The sequence below is a fragment of the Aythya fuligula genome, chromosome 8 (genome assembly GCF_009819795.1).
Source record: "Aythya fuligula isolate bAytFul2 chromosome 8, bAytFul2.pri, whole genome shotgun sequence".
NCBI classification, from domain to species: Eukaryota; Metazoa; Chordata; class Aves; order Anseriformes; family Anatidae; genus Aythya; species Aythya fuligula.
The window spans coordinates 5,329,783-5,345,044 of NC_045566.1; the positions used below are offsets into that span (position 1 = coordinate 5,329,783).

The 15,262-nt window shown below is 58.4% G+C and overlaps 1 protein-coding gene across 3 annotated transcripts in view; it reads left to right on the plus strand.

The window, feature by feature from the left end:
• SSBP3 (single stranded DNA binding protein 3) overlaps nt 1–15,262 on the plus strand; it is a 45,632-nt gene that overhangs the window by 19,023 nt on the left and 11,347 nt on the right. For 2 of the 3 annotated variants that reach the window (XM_032192129.1, XM_032192131.1), the window contains exon 5: nt 9,382–9,471. In XM_032192129.1, the coding sequence (XP_032048020.1) occupies nt 9,382–9,471 (90 nt within the window). Of the gene's footprint in view, nt 1–9,072; nt 9,132–9,381; nt 9,472–15,262 lie in introns of those variants that run through there. The other variant, XM_032192132.1, reaches the window with a different exon arrangement.

Sequence of the window (15,262 nt, forward strand, 5' to 3'; positions counted from 1 at the left end):
CCCGTTTCTTTGGAGACCACGAGCAGCATCTCAGCCAGTTGCTAGGAATTTCTCTACGAGCCGGGGCCGCCAGGCGAGAGCGAGGCCGGAGCGCTTCGGGACGCGGACTTTAAACCCTGCGGCTTTTCGGCTCTGTTTCAAAACCAGCTAGGTAAATATTTGGGAAGCGGCTACGCCGGGGGGCACCCCTGGGGACCCGTGCCACCCCACACCGTGCCGGGACACCCCCAGAAACGGGGACGTGGCCCGGGGAAGGGACCCGAGGCGCTCCCGGCGGCGCCGGCACAGCTGTCGGTGCTGCTGCCGCCTGCGCCACGCGGCCCCGGCCTCTTCCTTGTGGCACAGATGGTTTTAACGCTTTCCTCTTCCTCCTTTTTTCTTTCTGTCTATAATTAACTCTTGTTTGCAAGTGGGAAGACACTTTTTTTTTTTTTTTTTTTTTTTTTTTCCCCTCTCCGCCAGAGCCATCCAAAGCTCCTCGGCGATGCGATTCTCTCCCCCAACCACATTCTGTTGTTTTTCCCGACCACGCGAGGCGGGCTGCGCCCCCCAGCCCTCCCTCCTTCCCTCTTACATCCCTCCCCCTCCTCCTCTTTTTATTTTTTTGCTCTCTCTGCTTTCGCCCGGAGGTGAAATCTGCAGCAATGGCAGGCGAAGGAGACAGCAGAGCCGCTGAATCCAGCCACGGTGGCGGCGGCGGCGGCGAGGGCGATACAAAAGCCAGAGCCTGGGGGAAGATGGAGAGGCCCTTCCCTGCCACGGGAGCCTTTAGAAACCTCCTCCTGCTTTGTGCGGCGTGGCGGGGGGCTGCTGGCACAAAAGCCCCCGCTCCCTGATGTCATTTCCTCGCCGCGGCCGGCCCAAGTTTTCCCAGGACGGCGCCGCGGGGCGCTGGGGGCAGCCCCAAACCCGAGGGGATCCGGCAGCGCTGGGGCCGTGCTGCCCACGCGTCCCCATCCCTGGAGCTGCTCTCCTTTAGGGCTGTCAGGCGGAGGGTGAGGGCAAGAGGGGAAACCCAAAGCCTCCTCCAGCAGCTCCTGGCCACCAGAGCCCCGTCCTGCTCGAATCTCTGCCTGGCCGGGCTCACCTGCAGCGAATTTTCCTCCTGTGACCCCAAGGCTTTGAGTCTTTGTGGTTTATTGGGGGCAGGGGGCTGCTCGCTGGTGTTATGGGGTACCCCAGAGCCTGCTTCAGAGAGCTCCCAGCGCATCGATGCGGGGGTTGCCTTCACCGCCGCCCTTGGACGGGGAGAGCTTCTCGTAGATGTGAAATAATTTCATTTTGTGAGCTGGGAGGAAACCAGAGCTGGGAGTTTCAGCTCCCCAAAGCCAAATCTCATGCCAAATCCCTTTGGGGCAGGGCTGGGAGCCCGACCGGCCCCAAACCCGCTTAGCCCCTGGCTCTGCTGGGTGCGAAGGAAGCCACCCGCTGGCGCTGGCGGCTGAGTTACGCAGCGGTTACGTCGGATTTACTCCTCCTGTCCCCTGCTCTGGCTGCCCTATTAATTTTCAAATGCCTCCAGCAATTACTGGAGCTGGGAAACTGTATTTTTCGGGGCAGCACCCGCAAAGAACGGCCATAAACAAACCCTGCTGGTAAAAAACCAGAAAGGGGCAGCCACGCTCGCCTTGGTTGGGAGAGTTTTTGTGTGACTTTCCACGGGGAAACGCACACAGGCAGCCTGTTGTAGGGCAGCATCTCGGGGTTGGAGGTGTTGTAAGACCACCAGGGATCCCATTTCATCCCTTTGAGCCCCCCTTTGCGCGACGCTTCCCCGGCACCACCAGGAGCATCCTTTTGGGGCCGAGCGGAGCGTGCCTCCCCCTACAGGCCCCCAAAAGCCCCCGAGCGGCCCCTATGGGGTAGGGCAGCCCCTGGAAGGGTCCCCACGGCCCCGTGCCGAGGTGGCGGCCGCCGAGCCGCCGGCTTTTTGTCTCGGGCATCTTGCGGGGGCCGGGCAGATGGCGTTCACCTGCTCGGGACCGGCCCTCTCCCCCTTGCCTTTGGTGTCGGGGAATAATAACAGACAGCTGCCGGCAGGAAAATAGGCTTAAGCAAATGGGATATTTGGGCATTCAAAGCGCCTGACAAGAACGGGAGGACGGCCGGAGTATTTGCATTCATTTCGCCCCTTTCCCCGTGGCGGGAGATAAAGCACCAAGTCTTTAGGGGTGTTTTGTGGGGCCGTCCTGGTTCGAGACGGGGCTGACCCAGGGCACCGAAGCTCCCGGCGGTGGCAGGGGCTGGGCCGGGCCGAGGTGGGGCAGTTTTCAGCTAAACCACACCAAAAACGGGGTCTGGTGAGGAGGGCAGAGTGTTTTGGGTGAGGGTTGGGTGCCCTTCCTGCCCCAAACACGGGGCCGGCCCCGCGCATCGCTTGGTGTCTGGCTAAGAGCACCGCAAGCAGCAGCTGGGATTACGGGATAAAACCCACTAGTTGGAATGGAAAGCAGCAAAAAATATATATATATATATTTATTTATTTCCCAAATGCACCCTCGAGGCACGTTGCGGTGCGCTGCCTGCCCTACGTGCCCGGCGACATCCCCCTTAGCCATCGGTGAGCCCCGTTAAACCCCAGAGCAGTGGGGCGGCCTTCTCCTAACGCCGTGGATCCTTTTTTTTTTTATTATTATTATTTTGTCTTTTTAAATCAGATTACCAATGTAAATCTAGCTCGCCTCGAAACCCCTTCCAGAATTCACTTGGCAATTTCGAACTCCAGCAAGGCAGGAAAACCAGAAGCGGCGACGGAGACAGGCGCTGTCAAACAGAAGCCCGGCTGCCAAAGCCAGCAGGCTCCTGATTTGGGGAAAAAAAAAAAAAAAAAAAGAAAAAAAACAACAAAAATTAAAGCTGCATCGCGTGCTTTCAGTTTATTAATGTTTACATAGCATCAGAGCTGCGTGGCGCTTCCCAAACAAGGTCTGCTCCACGTCTTGATGGGCTCGGAGCTGTAGCCTGTCCTCAAAGCAGCCGGCCCCAAAGCTTCGCTCTTTCTCCCCAAATGCTGGCGTGGCTCGTGCCCAGGCTGGGAGCAGCTGGGGGGGGCTTTCCTTAAAATTTATCCTTGATTTGTGCTTGGCAAAGGTGGGAGAAGTCGCTCTGGGGAGCGTGGAGGCCGGTTTTGGGGCATGGGCGAGCGTGTGGCTGCGGCCCCAAACTCCGTCGAGTCGCTGCCAGCAGCGCTGCTCCCCTTTCATTGTAAAAAATAACAAGTTGGGGGGGAAACCAAATAAAAAAATGGATCTGTGAGCTTTGGGCAAAGCTTGCGGAGGTGCCTCGGGCCCAAATCCACGGGGAAGCAGGAGGAGACGCGGAGCTGAGCACCCCGCGCCGGCGGACGGGCGGCAGATGAATAGTCCGGAGCGATTGCGTTATCTAATGAAAATTGGAGAGAGAATTCTTTGCTCTAACTTTTTTGGCAGGTGGGCCCTCAGATGGGTCGTATCGATCGCTGGAAAAGCGCCTGGCGTGCCTGCCGCTGGAATGATTGGAGGGGAACTCACCCTAATTAATACCTGCGTAGTGAGAGCGCCTTCCAGGCTCCTTGCGGGGCAGCGGGGAGGCTCCCCAAACCTCTCCGCGTGGAGATGGGGTGCTGGGGACGGTGCTGGGGCTGGAGCAGCTTCAACCCGAGAGATTTGGGGGCAGCACAGCTTTGCCAGGACTTAGGGACCCGCACTGAACTTCCCCAAAGTTTCCCTCTGCACCGAGCCCGGCTGCGTTCATCCCGCCTTACCCCTCCTGCTTTCATCATCCCCTCCCCTCCTTTATTTATTTTTTTAATTTTTTTTTTTTTTTTTTCCCCTTCTTCTCCCCTTTAATTCGGCTGCCGCGAAATTCTGCGGCCCTGCCAAGTTCTTTCCTCGGGATATATTTAGCTAAAGCCAGATCAGCAGAGAGCGATGTGTGTTTGCGTAAGGATGTTTGTAAATGTTAGCAGCAACACTGTCAGGATCGCGGAGCAGATGTCCGCGCGGTGCTACCAGGAGCCTTATTTACAAACTTGTAAATGACTGAAGGGGGTTTCCTTCCCGGGGATAAGGGGGCCGCCTACTTAAGAGATTAAAATCCTATTGTTTTGTGGCTGAAGCCGCTCTGGTGGAGCTGCTGTCTCAGATTATCCTTTACAAGGGGGAAAAAAATAAAAGAAAAAAGCTCCGTATTTGCTTGAAACACCGTTGAATGTTTTGCCTTTTTTTTTTTTTTTTTTTTTTTTTCCCTCCTTTCTAAAGCTCAGCCTTCAGATGTGAAGGTGCAGGCTGCCGCTTTCCTTCTGTCTTTTTAAAGAAAGAGAGGGAACAGCCCCCGGCTGGGGGACAGGAGCTGCTGGTCCCTCTCCAGCTCTTCCCCTGCTCTCAGGTGATGCTTTTAAAGTCGTGCAGGAAGGTCCCGGGGCGTAATTCAGCCCAACCTGCCCTCGCCAGGGCAGCACGTGCCGGGGGGAGCGCCGCAGCCCGGCCCCTGCGCAGCCAAGGGTTTGAGCGATGCGGGAAGGGAAAGCCAAGAGTAAATCGTGCAGCTCCTGGTTTTGCTTTTAGGGGTTTTTAGGCGTTCCTCCGAGGAGGCAGCAACCTGTTGTGGAGCTCTGGGTAAAGGCAGGATCAAGAAAACCCCTTCATCCAGAGAGCCTGCGCCTGGGGAGGCTGGCACCTTGCTCCCGGAGCTCTTCCTTTCCTTTTCTCTCTTCTTCTTTTCCCCTGGGGATGTGCTGGCGTGATGCAGGGAGCTTTCAGGAGCTTTGAAAGCAGCTCTGGGGGCACGGGAGGATGCCCACCTCCAGCTTTGAGCTTGGCCTTGAGGCAGCGAGGCGAGGTGGGGACGTGCCGGGCGCCAGCCCCGTGCCACGCTCGGCGTGCGGCCGCCCCCCGGCGCTAATCAGGTTACGGGGAGGTGTGGGAGTGCCCTGTTATTAAATTTAAAGCCTCGCCGCAGAAGATGAAGGCAGCTTTAATGAGATGAAAAGGCTTAACCGGAGTCCGATTTAATTCGGTAGTACCTGTTTATGCAGCCTGCTTAAGTCCTGGCCTGCACGCCCGGTTCTTTCTCAGGCTGCAGTGCCCGTGCTGCTGGCAAACAACAAATAACAGCGGGCAGGTAGGGACCAGCTCCGTCCTCAGCATCTCTGCGAGCTCGTGGCAGAGAGGTGGGCTCCTGCCAGGGCTGATGAAGGGCACACGGAGCAAAGCTGCTCCAAACTTGGGCTTCTCGTGCAACTTCTCGCATGCTGCACACCTTGAGGGTGCCAATCCTGCTGCAGGGCCCGTCCTGGAGCTTGTGCTGCTCCCTCTGCAAGGTGCAAGGTGCAGCTGGAGACCTCCGTGCTGCTCTTCCAGCCCTCGTGGAGAGGAAAAGGGGAGCAGAAAGCTCCCGTGCCAGCAGTGTGAGCTCTCAGCTGGCCACAGCACCTCTCCAGCTCCGTGCTGTCAGCTCCCTGCGCTGCCCACCTCGTGCCTCAGCCCCTCTTGCTGCAGAGCAGCCGGTGCTCGCGGCGCTTCCCAGGAAGGAAATGTCCTCTCTGAAGCCTCTTGGTGTCTTGCACCGGGGTTTTGAGGTTGTTTGCAAAAAAAAAAACACAACAAAGAGGGGTTGGTGAGAGCCAGCCCCTGAAAGCTGCGTGCACGGCACCACCCCAAGCGTGCACGGGAGGAACCAGCTCCCGCTGAGCAGCAGGGCGAGTGCTGCCGGGCAGAGCTGGGACCTCGGCACCGCGGGGAGCAGGGAGCCCGGCTGCAGGGACAGAGAGGACACGGGCTTGTGGCGAGCTGAGGCACGGAGCAGAGCGGAGCCAACCTGCGTCAGGTCTCGGAGAGCGGCCCTGAACCCCTCCAGCCTCGGTGGTGACGCATGGGAAGATGCTGATCGCAGGTTGAATCAGCCCGGGGGGGGGGCAGGAAACCACCGCTGCCGGCGCCGGGAGGGGCTCGCGCAACGCCCGCTGCTGCCCAGCCCCGGGGCCCAGCAAAGAGCTCAGCTCTCGGCTGGAGAAAATGCACAAAGCCTCGATCCTCGTCCCGCTGGGACGTGTCCCTTCCGTCCCTGCCGTGGCACGGAGGAGCGGAGGCGAGTTGCCATCAGCCCGGTGACACCGAGGTGCCGCGGGGCAGCCCGGGGCAGGGGAGCCAGGGCACGCGGCGTGGCCGCGCCGGCCTCTGCCCTTCCGCCCCTACAGGCAATTAGTAGGGTTGAATAACCCGGCTTCTTCTGACGGATTAGGTTAAGAAAAAAAGGCTGTTTTAATAGCCCTTTTACGTCCCGGATAGATTGGAGCTGGAAAAACTCACCGAGATTTAAAGACTTCTGCCCCCAGGCTCCGCGCTCCGGCGCTAAGCGCGCACCGATCTCACCCGGCGCCTCCGATGGCACCCTAATTTTGGGAGAGCCGTGTCCAGCCTCCGCTCCCTGCCTCTCCAGACAAGATGTGCTCACACTCCCCGGCCACAGCACGTCCTCCTGGCCTCCCCTAAACCTCCCGCAGGTGGCAAACCCCACGGAAAGGTACCCGGCGTGGTGGCCGTCACCTCCCCGCCACCACCACGTCCCCGTCGGGGCTGGCACGGCCCCGCTGCGGCGCGGGGCATCGCTGCCTCTTGGCAGCACATCCTGCAAGGTGGTGCTGAGCGCCCCGGCCAGCGGGGTTCCTGGCAGCGGGGCCAAGCCACGCGTCTCGTCCTTTTTTTCCATCTTTTTTCCCCCCGTAACCCCGTGTCGGTGGGCCTGCGTGAGCGGCCTCCTCCGGATAATTTAAGCCTCCAGCTCCTGGCTGTGTTGTTTTGTCCAATTCCGATCGCCTCCTGACCTACATCATTCTTTATTTGCAGAGCTATACTCGCAGGCAGCAGTAATAAATCAATTAATGACTCTGATGAATCGCTTAATGGCTGACAAAATAACACTGCAGTCAACAGCTTGGATCTCTCCGGCAGTACCAGAAGACGCTGGTTGACTCAGGGTAGGGAGACGAAACAGAGACTGTTAGCTCAATTAGTGCAATTAGTGCGCGATTTAAGGGCTTAGACGGCATCTGCCGGCGCACCGAGGCGCTGTGTTAACCGAGCGCCTGGCTTCGGAGGCGCAGCGCCGCGATCCACAGCGCCAGCGTGCTGCTCACCTCCCAAAAACAGGGAGAAGAACCTCAAGGGGGAGAAGAACCTGGGCTGGGGTGTGCGCCCTCGGGTTTGGGGCACGCGCTTTTGGGGTTAAGAGGGTTTGTTCCTGGTGCTCGCACTGCCCCGGCACATCCCGCGCTGCGCAGGGCTCCGAAAGGTGCCTCGGCGCTCACCTTGGCGGCGGCGATGGGGAGGGGAAAAAGGAAAAAAAAAAAAAAAAAGAAGTAAAAAACGTCACTTCGCAGCCTTGTAAATCATTCATCAAGGGCTGACCAATTTGGCTCCCATCCTACAATATGCTCAGGGCACTTGTGGGTTTTTAATTATTGAGCCCTGCCAAGCGCCACATGTGCGCGGCGCGCTCAGCCCGCGTTGAGGCGGCGGGCGCGGAGGTGAGGTTTGGGGGTGTTGATGGCGGAAAAAGAAAAAAAAAAAAGGTTCTGTGGTTTTGTGGAAAAATGTGCATTTGCTTAAAGATTTTCTTTGGCTGCGGCGCCCTCCTCCCCCTACTCCCTGTTGCAGAGGGAGGAGGAGCGCAGCAGACTTCGGTTCGACACAAAGGCAGAAAAAAAAGCTCAGATTTGGTGGTTTAGCGGACCGAGGCGCTTTTTTGCACCAAAAAGGGTGCAAAAAAGCACCAGAAAGGGGCTTTCTGGCCGCTCTGCTCCCTCCACGTGCCGACCCCGACCCCGCTGTCGCCCCGCTCCCGTGGCTGCGATCCCAAAGCCGGGCCCCGCACCGTGCCGGCGGCAGCCCCCGGGTGGGCTCGCGGCGCAGGGGGGACCCGTCTTGCCGCGGGAGATTCCCCGGCAAGGGATTATGGTGTGCTGGAAATCTCGTGAAACCATAAAATATCACCTTGGCAGCTTTACGGCGCCGCGCGCCGCCTTTGGAGAGCGGCGTTTTGCGTGATCGAGGGTTTAATAAAGGAAATTCCAAATGGGCTCGCTGCAGTCGGGGGCTCGCTCTCCTCTATTTCTGCGCTAAGAGCATTCATCTGCTTTGCAGAGAAACTGCAATATGCTCATGGCCTCGGATTAAGATTGGGTTTTACTTTTATAGCTGACCCACTTGGGGGGGACGGGAGAGGGGGGAGAACTGGGTTCACTCCCTCTCCTTTCTATTTTTGCTGCCGTCTGAAGTATAAAAAGAGCCTGGAATGGGTAGGCTGATTTTCCCTGCCAGGCCTTTTTTTTATTAACTGCAAAAGCGCTCAGATCTGGCCCTCTCCGCTGCTTCTGCGGGGAAGGCTGCTCGAGATGCCCCGCTCTCCCAGCCCCTTGTGGGGTGGTTGTTTCACAGAAGGCTTTTTTTGGGGGAGATTCGGCCCCTGCTGTCCTCTAGGACGCTTCCAGGGGTGGGCACAGCAGCAGCTGGCACAGCGCGGTCATCTCCATCCTGCTGGGTCACGGTGTGTGCACGGAGCTGGCCGTGCTGCTGGTGGGACTCGGGGTTTGGCATGGCCATGGTGGCTGAGTTTGGGTTCAAACCGAGCTCGGGATTTCCTCGGGGTGATGTTTTTTACCCCCATCCTCCTGGGCGCTTCCTCAGCGCCGTGCCCGCGGGGCCGGGAGGGTGCCCTTTGTTCCGGGGCTGGTCCCCCGGCCAGAAATCCTCCTTTGTGCATCTCTGTTCGTGGCGGAGAGGCAGTAAATATCAATCCAGTCGCTAAGCAGGGCTGGCTGGGCAACCCAACGCCGTCCCCTTCCCCTTCTCGTGGCGAAGCCGCTCGTGCCTGCGCCGAGGCTGGCGGCAGGGAGGCGTGAGCCAGGGTTTGGTGGGATTTCTGTGACAAAAACCCCTGGTGGCGGTGGTGGGGAAGCAGGGGAAGCGTCTTTGGAGGCCAGAAGCGAAGCGAGAAGGGTGCGTGGGGGGAGGTGGGCTCCGAGAAGCGTTTAAAAAGCCTTAAAATAGCTCCTGGCTGGCGTGACGCGCTAGGTGAGGCTCCTGGGTGGCTGCTCAGACAAACAAATGAGCCCCGGGGCCATCCCTGCTTTTCGCACGGCCATCTTCTCCGGGGTGAGCTGGTGTAGGATCGGGTGAGCGTGGCGAGAAGGGGAGAGTGGGTGAGCTCCGCTCCCAAACCCGGCCACCAAAACGGCCCCGAGCATCCTCTGCTCCTTGCTCCGGCCTCGAGCGATGCTGCGGGGACCGTGCCGATCGACCCAGCGCGGCGCAGCCGGGGAGGGGGGACGGCTTTTTGTATTATCATCTCCTCCTGAACTCCGACTCGAAACCAACGTGTCTGTCCTGGTTTTGTTCCCCGCAGAGCGCAGCTGCCGCCCCGAGTCCCGTGCTTGGAAACATTCCCCCGAACGACGGGATGCCCGGGGGCCCCATCCCGCCAGGTTTCTTCCAGGTAGGCTGCCGCTCCTCCCGGCGCCCGCGTCGACGGGGCGCTCGGGTCTGCTCGCGCCTCGCTGCCAGCGCTCGGGTTTTGTCCCCGAGGGGACCCCGGCCAAGCAGCATGCCCACCCAGCTGACCCGTTGGGGAATAACCCGTGGTCTGCCCTCCTCCCACCTTCGCTTTCTGGTTTCCGTGGCCCCAAAGCGGTTTTGTTTCTCGCTTGCAGAGGTTTCTGTGTATTTGCAATCGATGTTTTTCCAAAGCTGCTTGTTTTGTGTTTGGGTTGAGATTGTATTTGTTCTTTGGTCCTAACAGACGCGCGTAATTGAAAACATTCTGGATTTTGATTCCTGAAACTTTTTCCCCCTCTGGTTAACCACTTGATTTTTTCCAAATGCAATCACTGAAAGCATTAACAAATGCTGGCGTGGGCTGTGGCTGCAGGCAGAAGCGGATTCGATCCAAGCGCACGGCCCCGAATGCCATGGAGGCACCTTGTAAGACAATCCCTAGCCGAGTCCCCAAAGTTGCCTTGCGCGTTCCCTCTCCCACGCTGAGCTCTGAGTGAAGACAGGGGGACGTATGACTGAGTGCTGCTAGCGGAGAGGGCTTCAGCAAGCGCTTGGAAAAGAAGTTTTCAAAGCCTTAATCCTTTTTATTTTAATTTCTTTGGGATCTCTCTTCATGGCTGATGCGCACTGGGTCATAGCGACGCAGGCTGGCAGTGCGTTCAAGTCTTCCTTCTTGAGGAAGAAGCACTTGTTCGTGTAACAAATGGGATAGTGGTTGGAAGGGATATTTGTTTTGGCAAGCTGCTTTTTGTTTTTTTTTTTATCTGGGTTTGCCATTTGTGTATGGGAGAAACTCTTGGGCAGCGGGCTCGTGATTTCTGGTGGCGGTACCGGAGCGCGGTATCGCACCCGCTGCGTGCGCGGGGCCGGGGAAGGAGAAGGGGATTGCTTCTGGTTTTAGAGAGAGCCCGTTTCCTGAACAGGCGTGTGACAGAACGCAGGTAGCCGATGGTGGTGGGTAACCCTAAAACCCCAGCCCGATCTTGGAGCAGCGCCCTGCGACGCGGGGTGAAGCCAGCAGAAGAGATGCTATCTCGCAGGTCATAGCTGCTGCCAGCAATTCGAGTGCCAAGTTGCTACTTCCAACAAATGTGTTTCCAAAAGTCCTGATCTCATCCCGTTGCAAAGATGACTGTCCTCTCAGGCTCCCACTTCGCACAGCTCTGCGAGGGTTGCAAAATTGGCAAGGAGTTAGGGCACGGCTTCAAAAGCCGGGCTTGGATTTCGCCGAGAGGGGAAGGTGAGGGAGAGAAGCTGCGATGCCCCAGACACGCTGCTCATGCTCGGGTCTTGACACTTCTCCTTGACACCCTCCAAGGCCTCTTCTCCCTCCCCCCGCTTTCCTTTTTGGCTTTTTGTAGCTTTTTGGCACTGAGGGGTCTGATTCGGGAGCAGACAACCCATCCCAGATCTCCGGCTGCAGCCGGACCGGGAGCTGCCCTGCCCCTTTGGGGCCGGGGTGCCCCGACGCAGCCCCTCTTTCTCAGGATCTTTGCCGGGGAGCTTCCCTAAAAAACAGCAGAAATAAGGGGCCATGTGCAGAGCTGCCGCCCACCCCCGGAGCTGCGGGAGGAGAGGGAGGGAGGGAGGGAGGGAGGGAGTGTGGTCGCTGCTCTTGGCTTAGGTGAGGAGGAGGAGGAGGAGGAGGGCCGGGCGCCGATGCATATGGATCGCATGTGACGTCTCGAGAGACTGCCTTTCCTGAAAGCCCTCCAACATCTGGTTTCTCCTCCCAGCCCCGGGGAAAGAGGGGAGGAGGGGAGAAGAAAAATCCCACCTTTTAACACAGTCAGAACATCACCCCCCCGAAAGCCCGGCTGATTTATTGCGAGCCTTCAGCTCCTTCCAGCGTCAGGACGTGCTCGAGCCCAGCTCTTGCAGAGGTGTGCTGGAGCCTCTGCATCGAGCTGCCTGCAGCTCAGGGTTAATTTCTTATCTCTGAAGGAAATAAAAAAAATGCTGAACTTCAGAGGGCAAAACCAAAAAGGTCACAGGAGGTGCAGAGGACTGAGGCAGTTGGGGTTTTTTTCCCCGACCCTTTATGTGCCAGCCCCGGGGGTGGGCGAGGTTTCCAGCAGGACCACCCCGTGAGCCCACCTCCATACTGGGGGGACTGGAGGACGGAGGGAGCATCGGGGGGACACCAGCTCCTCTCCAGCAGCACCGGGCTGGCTGCGCAGAGCTGCCTGCACCCTTCTGCTCCGTGCCGCAGCCACCCGGAGGGCTCAGGTTGCCTGAGGACGGCAGGCGTGGGCGTCCTGGGATGGGGACAGCTCCTGGCCTGGCACCGCGGTGGCACCAGGCCAGGAGCTGGGGTGGCAGCGGCAGCAAACCAAGGTTGTTCGGAGCTGGCTGCGGAAACCCTGCGCTGCCTCCCTGGGGGGCACGGGGAGCAGCCCCGTGGGCTCAGATGGCAAAGGGAAGGAGCGAGGAGGAGCTCGAGCACGAGCTTGGAGGAACAGGGACGCGCTGGCAAGGCGAGAGGAGGAGGCCGGGCTGCAGCACCCGCCTGCAGCTGCTGGCTTGCAGGCAGAGAGCCCTCCCCGTGCTGGAGCTCAGCAGTGACCTTTAGGCTGGGGGCCAAGGGAAATGCAGCCCTCGGCGTCTCCCCAAACCCCGTGCCCAACAGGAAAGGAGAGGCCCTGGGCACCTTTTGGCTGCCTGGGCTTTGCGTGGTGCCAGCAGGCTGCAGCGCCCGGCGTCGGGCTGCGCTCCCCACAAGCGGTGGCCCGGTTCACGGCTAGCGTGGGTAGGTGCTTGTAGTTAAATCCGTCTCTTTGTCCCTTTAAGACGAGCAAACAAACCCTTCTCTCATCCTCCTAAAGGTCATCGAAGTCATTTCTGCTTTTGTTTTGAAAGCTGAATTGATGCCCGCTCGCAGAGCCCTGGTGTTTGCCTCCTCTGCTCCAGCACTGGGGAAGGGGAGTGCCAGGGAGAGGCGGAAGGGAAAATTAAAAATTAGAGGCTGGTGGTACAAAATCCTTCCCCCGTAGTAAATAACGGGGGTGTGGGAGGTTGGGGGCTGCTTGTCCCAGCCCCCCCCCCCGTGGCTGCTGCGCCTCCTCTCCCAAACGCACGCTCCCCGCCTGGCTCTGTACCGCTGGCTCTGATGAAATGGAAAGTTGCACATAAATCAATGTCTGTGGCCGTGTTAGCTATGCATCAGCAGCTAGCCTGCGAGATGCACCAAAACAAAGCGCCGGCCGCTCGCTGTTCCTACACTGCCCCCTAATGCAGAGAAAGCCTCCGGAGCCGGGGAGGACAGGGGCTTCCAGCCCGGGGGCAGCCCCTCTCCCAGCCAGGGGGGCATTGCTGGGGGGGTGAGCCTCCTGGGAGCCCTGCCCTTGCCTGATTTTGGGAGACGGGAGGCAAGGAGCAGAACCAAGGGCACCCCGCTCACAATCACAGCCCGGAGCAGGGACCTGCATGGCCGCAGGAGTGGGGTGTGCGGCTCAAGTGGCTCCTCCAGGGCATGCCTCAATTTGCAGCCCTCTCCACGATCCCTTCCTTCAGCTGGCTTCATGAGCTCCCCACGGGATGGGACCAGTCTCTGAGCATCCCACTGCCCGCGCTGTGTAACCCCACAAGCAGCCAGGAACCCCACGCCGTCGGCTTTCCTGGTCCCGCCAGGGCTTCTTTTGTAGGGGAAGGTTTCTCCTAGGCAAGATTGGAAGGAACATGGCTTACGAGAGAGAGCAGGGCTGGAGGGAAGAAAAAGCAAGTGTCGGAGAAAGTTTTTTTTTTCTTTTTTTTCTGGAAGTTTAGCAGGATGCCCGAGGCTTTTGTACCGAATGTCTGGAGCATATGGTGGGATTTGCAGTCAACTTTCTCTCGGGTGCTCCATCCAGATGGAGGTGACTGTTCTTGGCTTCGGCTGACACGGGTTTGTTTCCTGAAGAGCTTGTGTTTAACATATTCCTTCAAACCAGAGCTCTGCACTCGGGAGCCCCAGCTGCAGGCGAGGCAGATCTCCTGCCCACGGCTCCCTTCCCGGCTGCTGGCGAGCTTGGCCGTGCCGCGGTCTCAGTGCTCACAGGAAGGTGCAATTGGGTCTTCAGGCAGCACCTCCTGCCTTCCTGGCGTTGCTGCTCTCTCCTTTATAACCTGGAGGTGACCTGGTGTTGTCCAGCCCCGTCCTGGTGGGCTCCAGGCACTGCCTTGCTGCACAGTAAAAGACATCTGGCGTAGCGAAGGGTTTTGGCTTTGTGCTGGGCTCGGGGGTGTTGCAGCAGGCTCAGAGAGGCTCTGAAATTCAGATGTCAGGAAAGACGGGGAGGAGAGCTCTGTGGGGCACAGAACTTCCAGGAACGGGAAACTTACTCGGCTGTGAGCTGTGTCCTCCTGCGAGCTCGCAGCTGCCTGGGTTTGGCCCGTTGTCAGAGGGTTGGCGAGCTCCTCCAGCACCCGGTGCCTGCTGAGTCCTTCTGCACCCTCGGGCTGCGGTGTGAGGAGGTGTTACGGGGCTGGCAGGGCAGGAGGACACTGGCTAGCTGGTTATTTCTCTTCAGGCTCCTGGAGGTGCACGCTAGGGCTCTGAAACCTTCCCCAAAGGCTGGGCTGGCGTGGCTGAAAGCACCGGAGGAGCCTGTGGAGCTGGAGGAGCCAGCAGGAGCCCCAGGGCACTGCACGGTGGCCGTGGTCCTCCAAGGGCTGCAGCTCCTGCGCACAGGGAGCCCAGAGCATCTCCCCTGCACTATTGCTTAGGGAGATTCGCTTGTTTACATGTCACAACACCTCCCTCTCCCTTCACGAGAACAAAGCTCCAGCTCCTTCCCCCGTAAACTCAGGCACTTCTCTAATTAATGCCCGTTTCGTTTAGTTTGGTAGTTTCTAATGGTGAAACCGGTAGGGCAGAGGCAGGTATGCTAAAATGCAAGACGCCTTCCTGTTGCTGCCTCTAAACTGTTGGCATCTCGTTGCGTTGCTGCTTTGCCTTCTTCTACCATTCTTCATTGTTCTGCCACCCCCAGAGGTACTTGAGAATGTTTTTAAATATAAAAACTCCCCCATTAGCTGAAAGTATGTAGCCCGTAAAACATGATCCATTTGTGGTGAATTACTCTCGGAACATAAATTGACACATACAGAACTCCGATCGCTGGTGCAATTTTCCATGTTTAATATTTTACAAGAAGTTTGAGGAGTTGAGCTCATGAAAGACGGAGTGGAAATAACGTGATCGCATGGAAACTCCTGCTGCAAGGCAGCGGCGGCAGCAAACCTCTGCCAGCCAGGCGGCCAGATTTGTCTTTTAAAGCCTCTGTAGTAAAGAGGGCAAAAAAAAAATGAAGCAGAGAGGAGGTAGACAGGAAGGCTGGGGTTCTTCTAATGCTGGTTTAAGTGGTCGGTTGGTTGTGGGGATTTTTGGAGGTGAGGAGCCACGTCCAGGGCCTCCTCCTTGGGGCCTGGGAGAGGCGTGGAGGAGGAGGAGGGTGCGTGGGCCCGGCCTCCTCCTGCAGCAGCGCCGCTTAATGACTGCTAAACACACGTTTTTAACCAAAAAAAAAAAAAAAAGAGCCGTCCCGTTGGTTGGAGCCCACATGTCGTCTCTGCAAAACATTTGTCTCCAGCGCTGCGGTCCGTCAAGATCGTCTCCTGCTTGTAATGAGGGGAGCCCGCTGGAAGAAAAGCAAGCAGGCGTTCCCGGCCGAAACGCCATCTGCACATGGTTTCGGCGATAGAGAACCGCCGATGGCCGCCTCCAGAGGCTCGGCGTTCCTCACCAGGAGCAC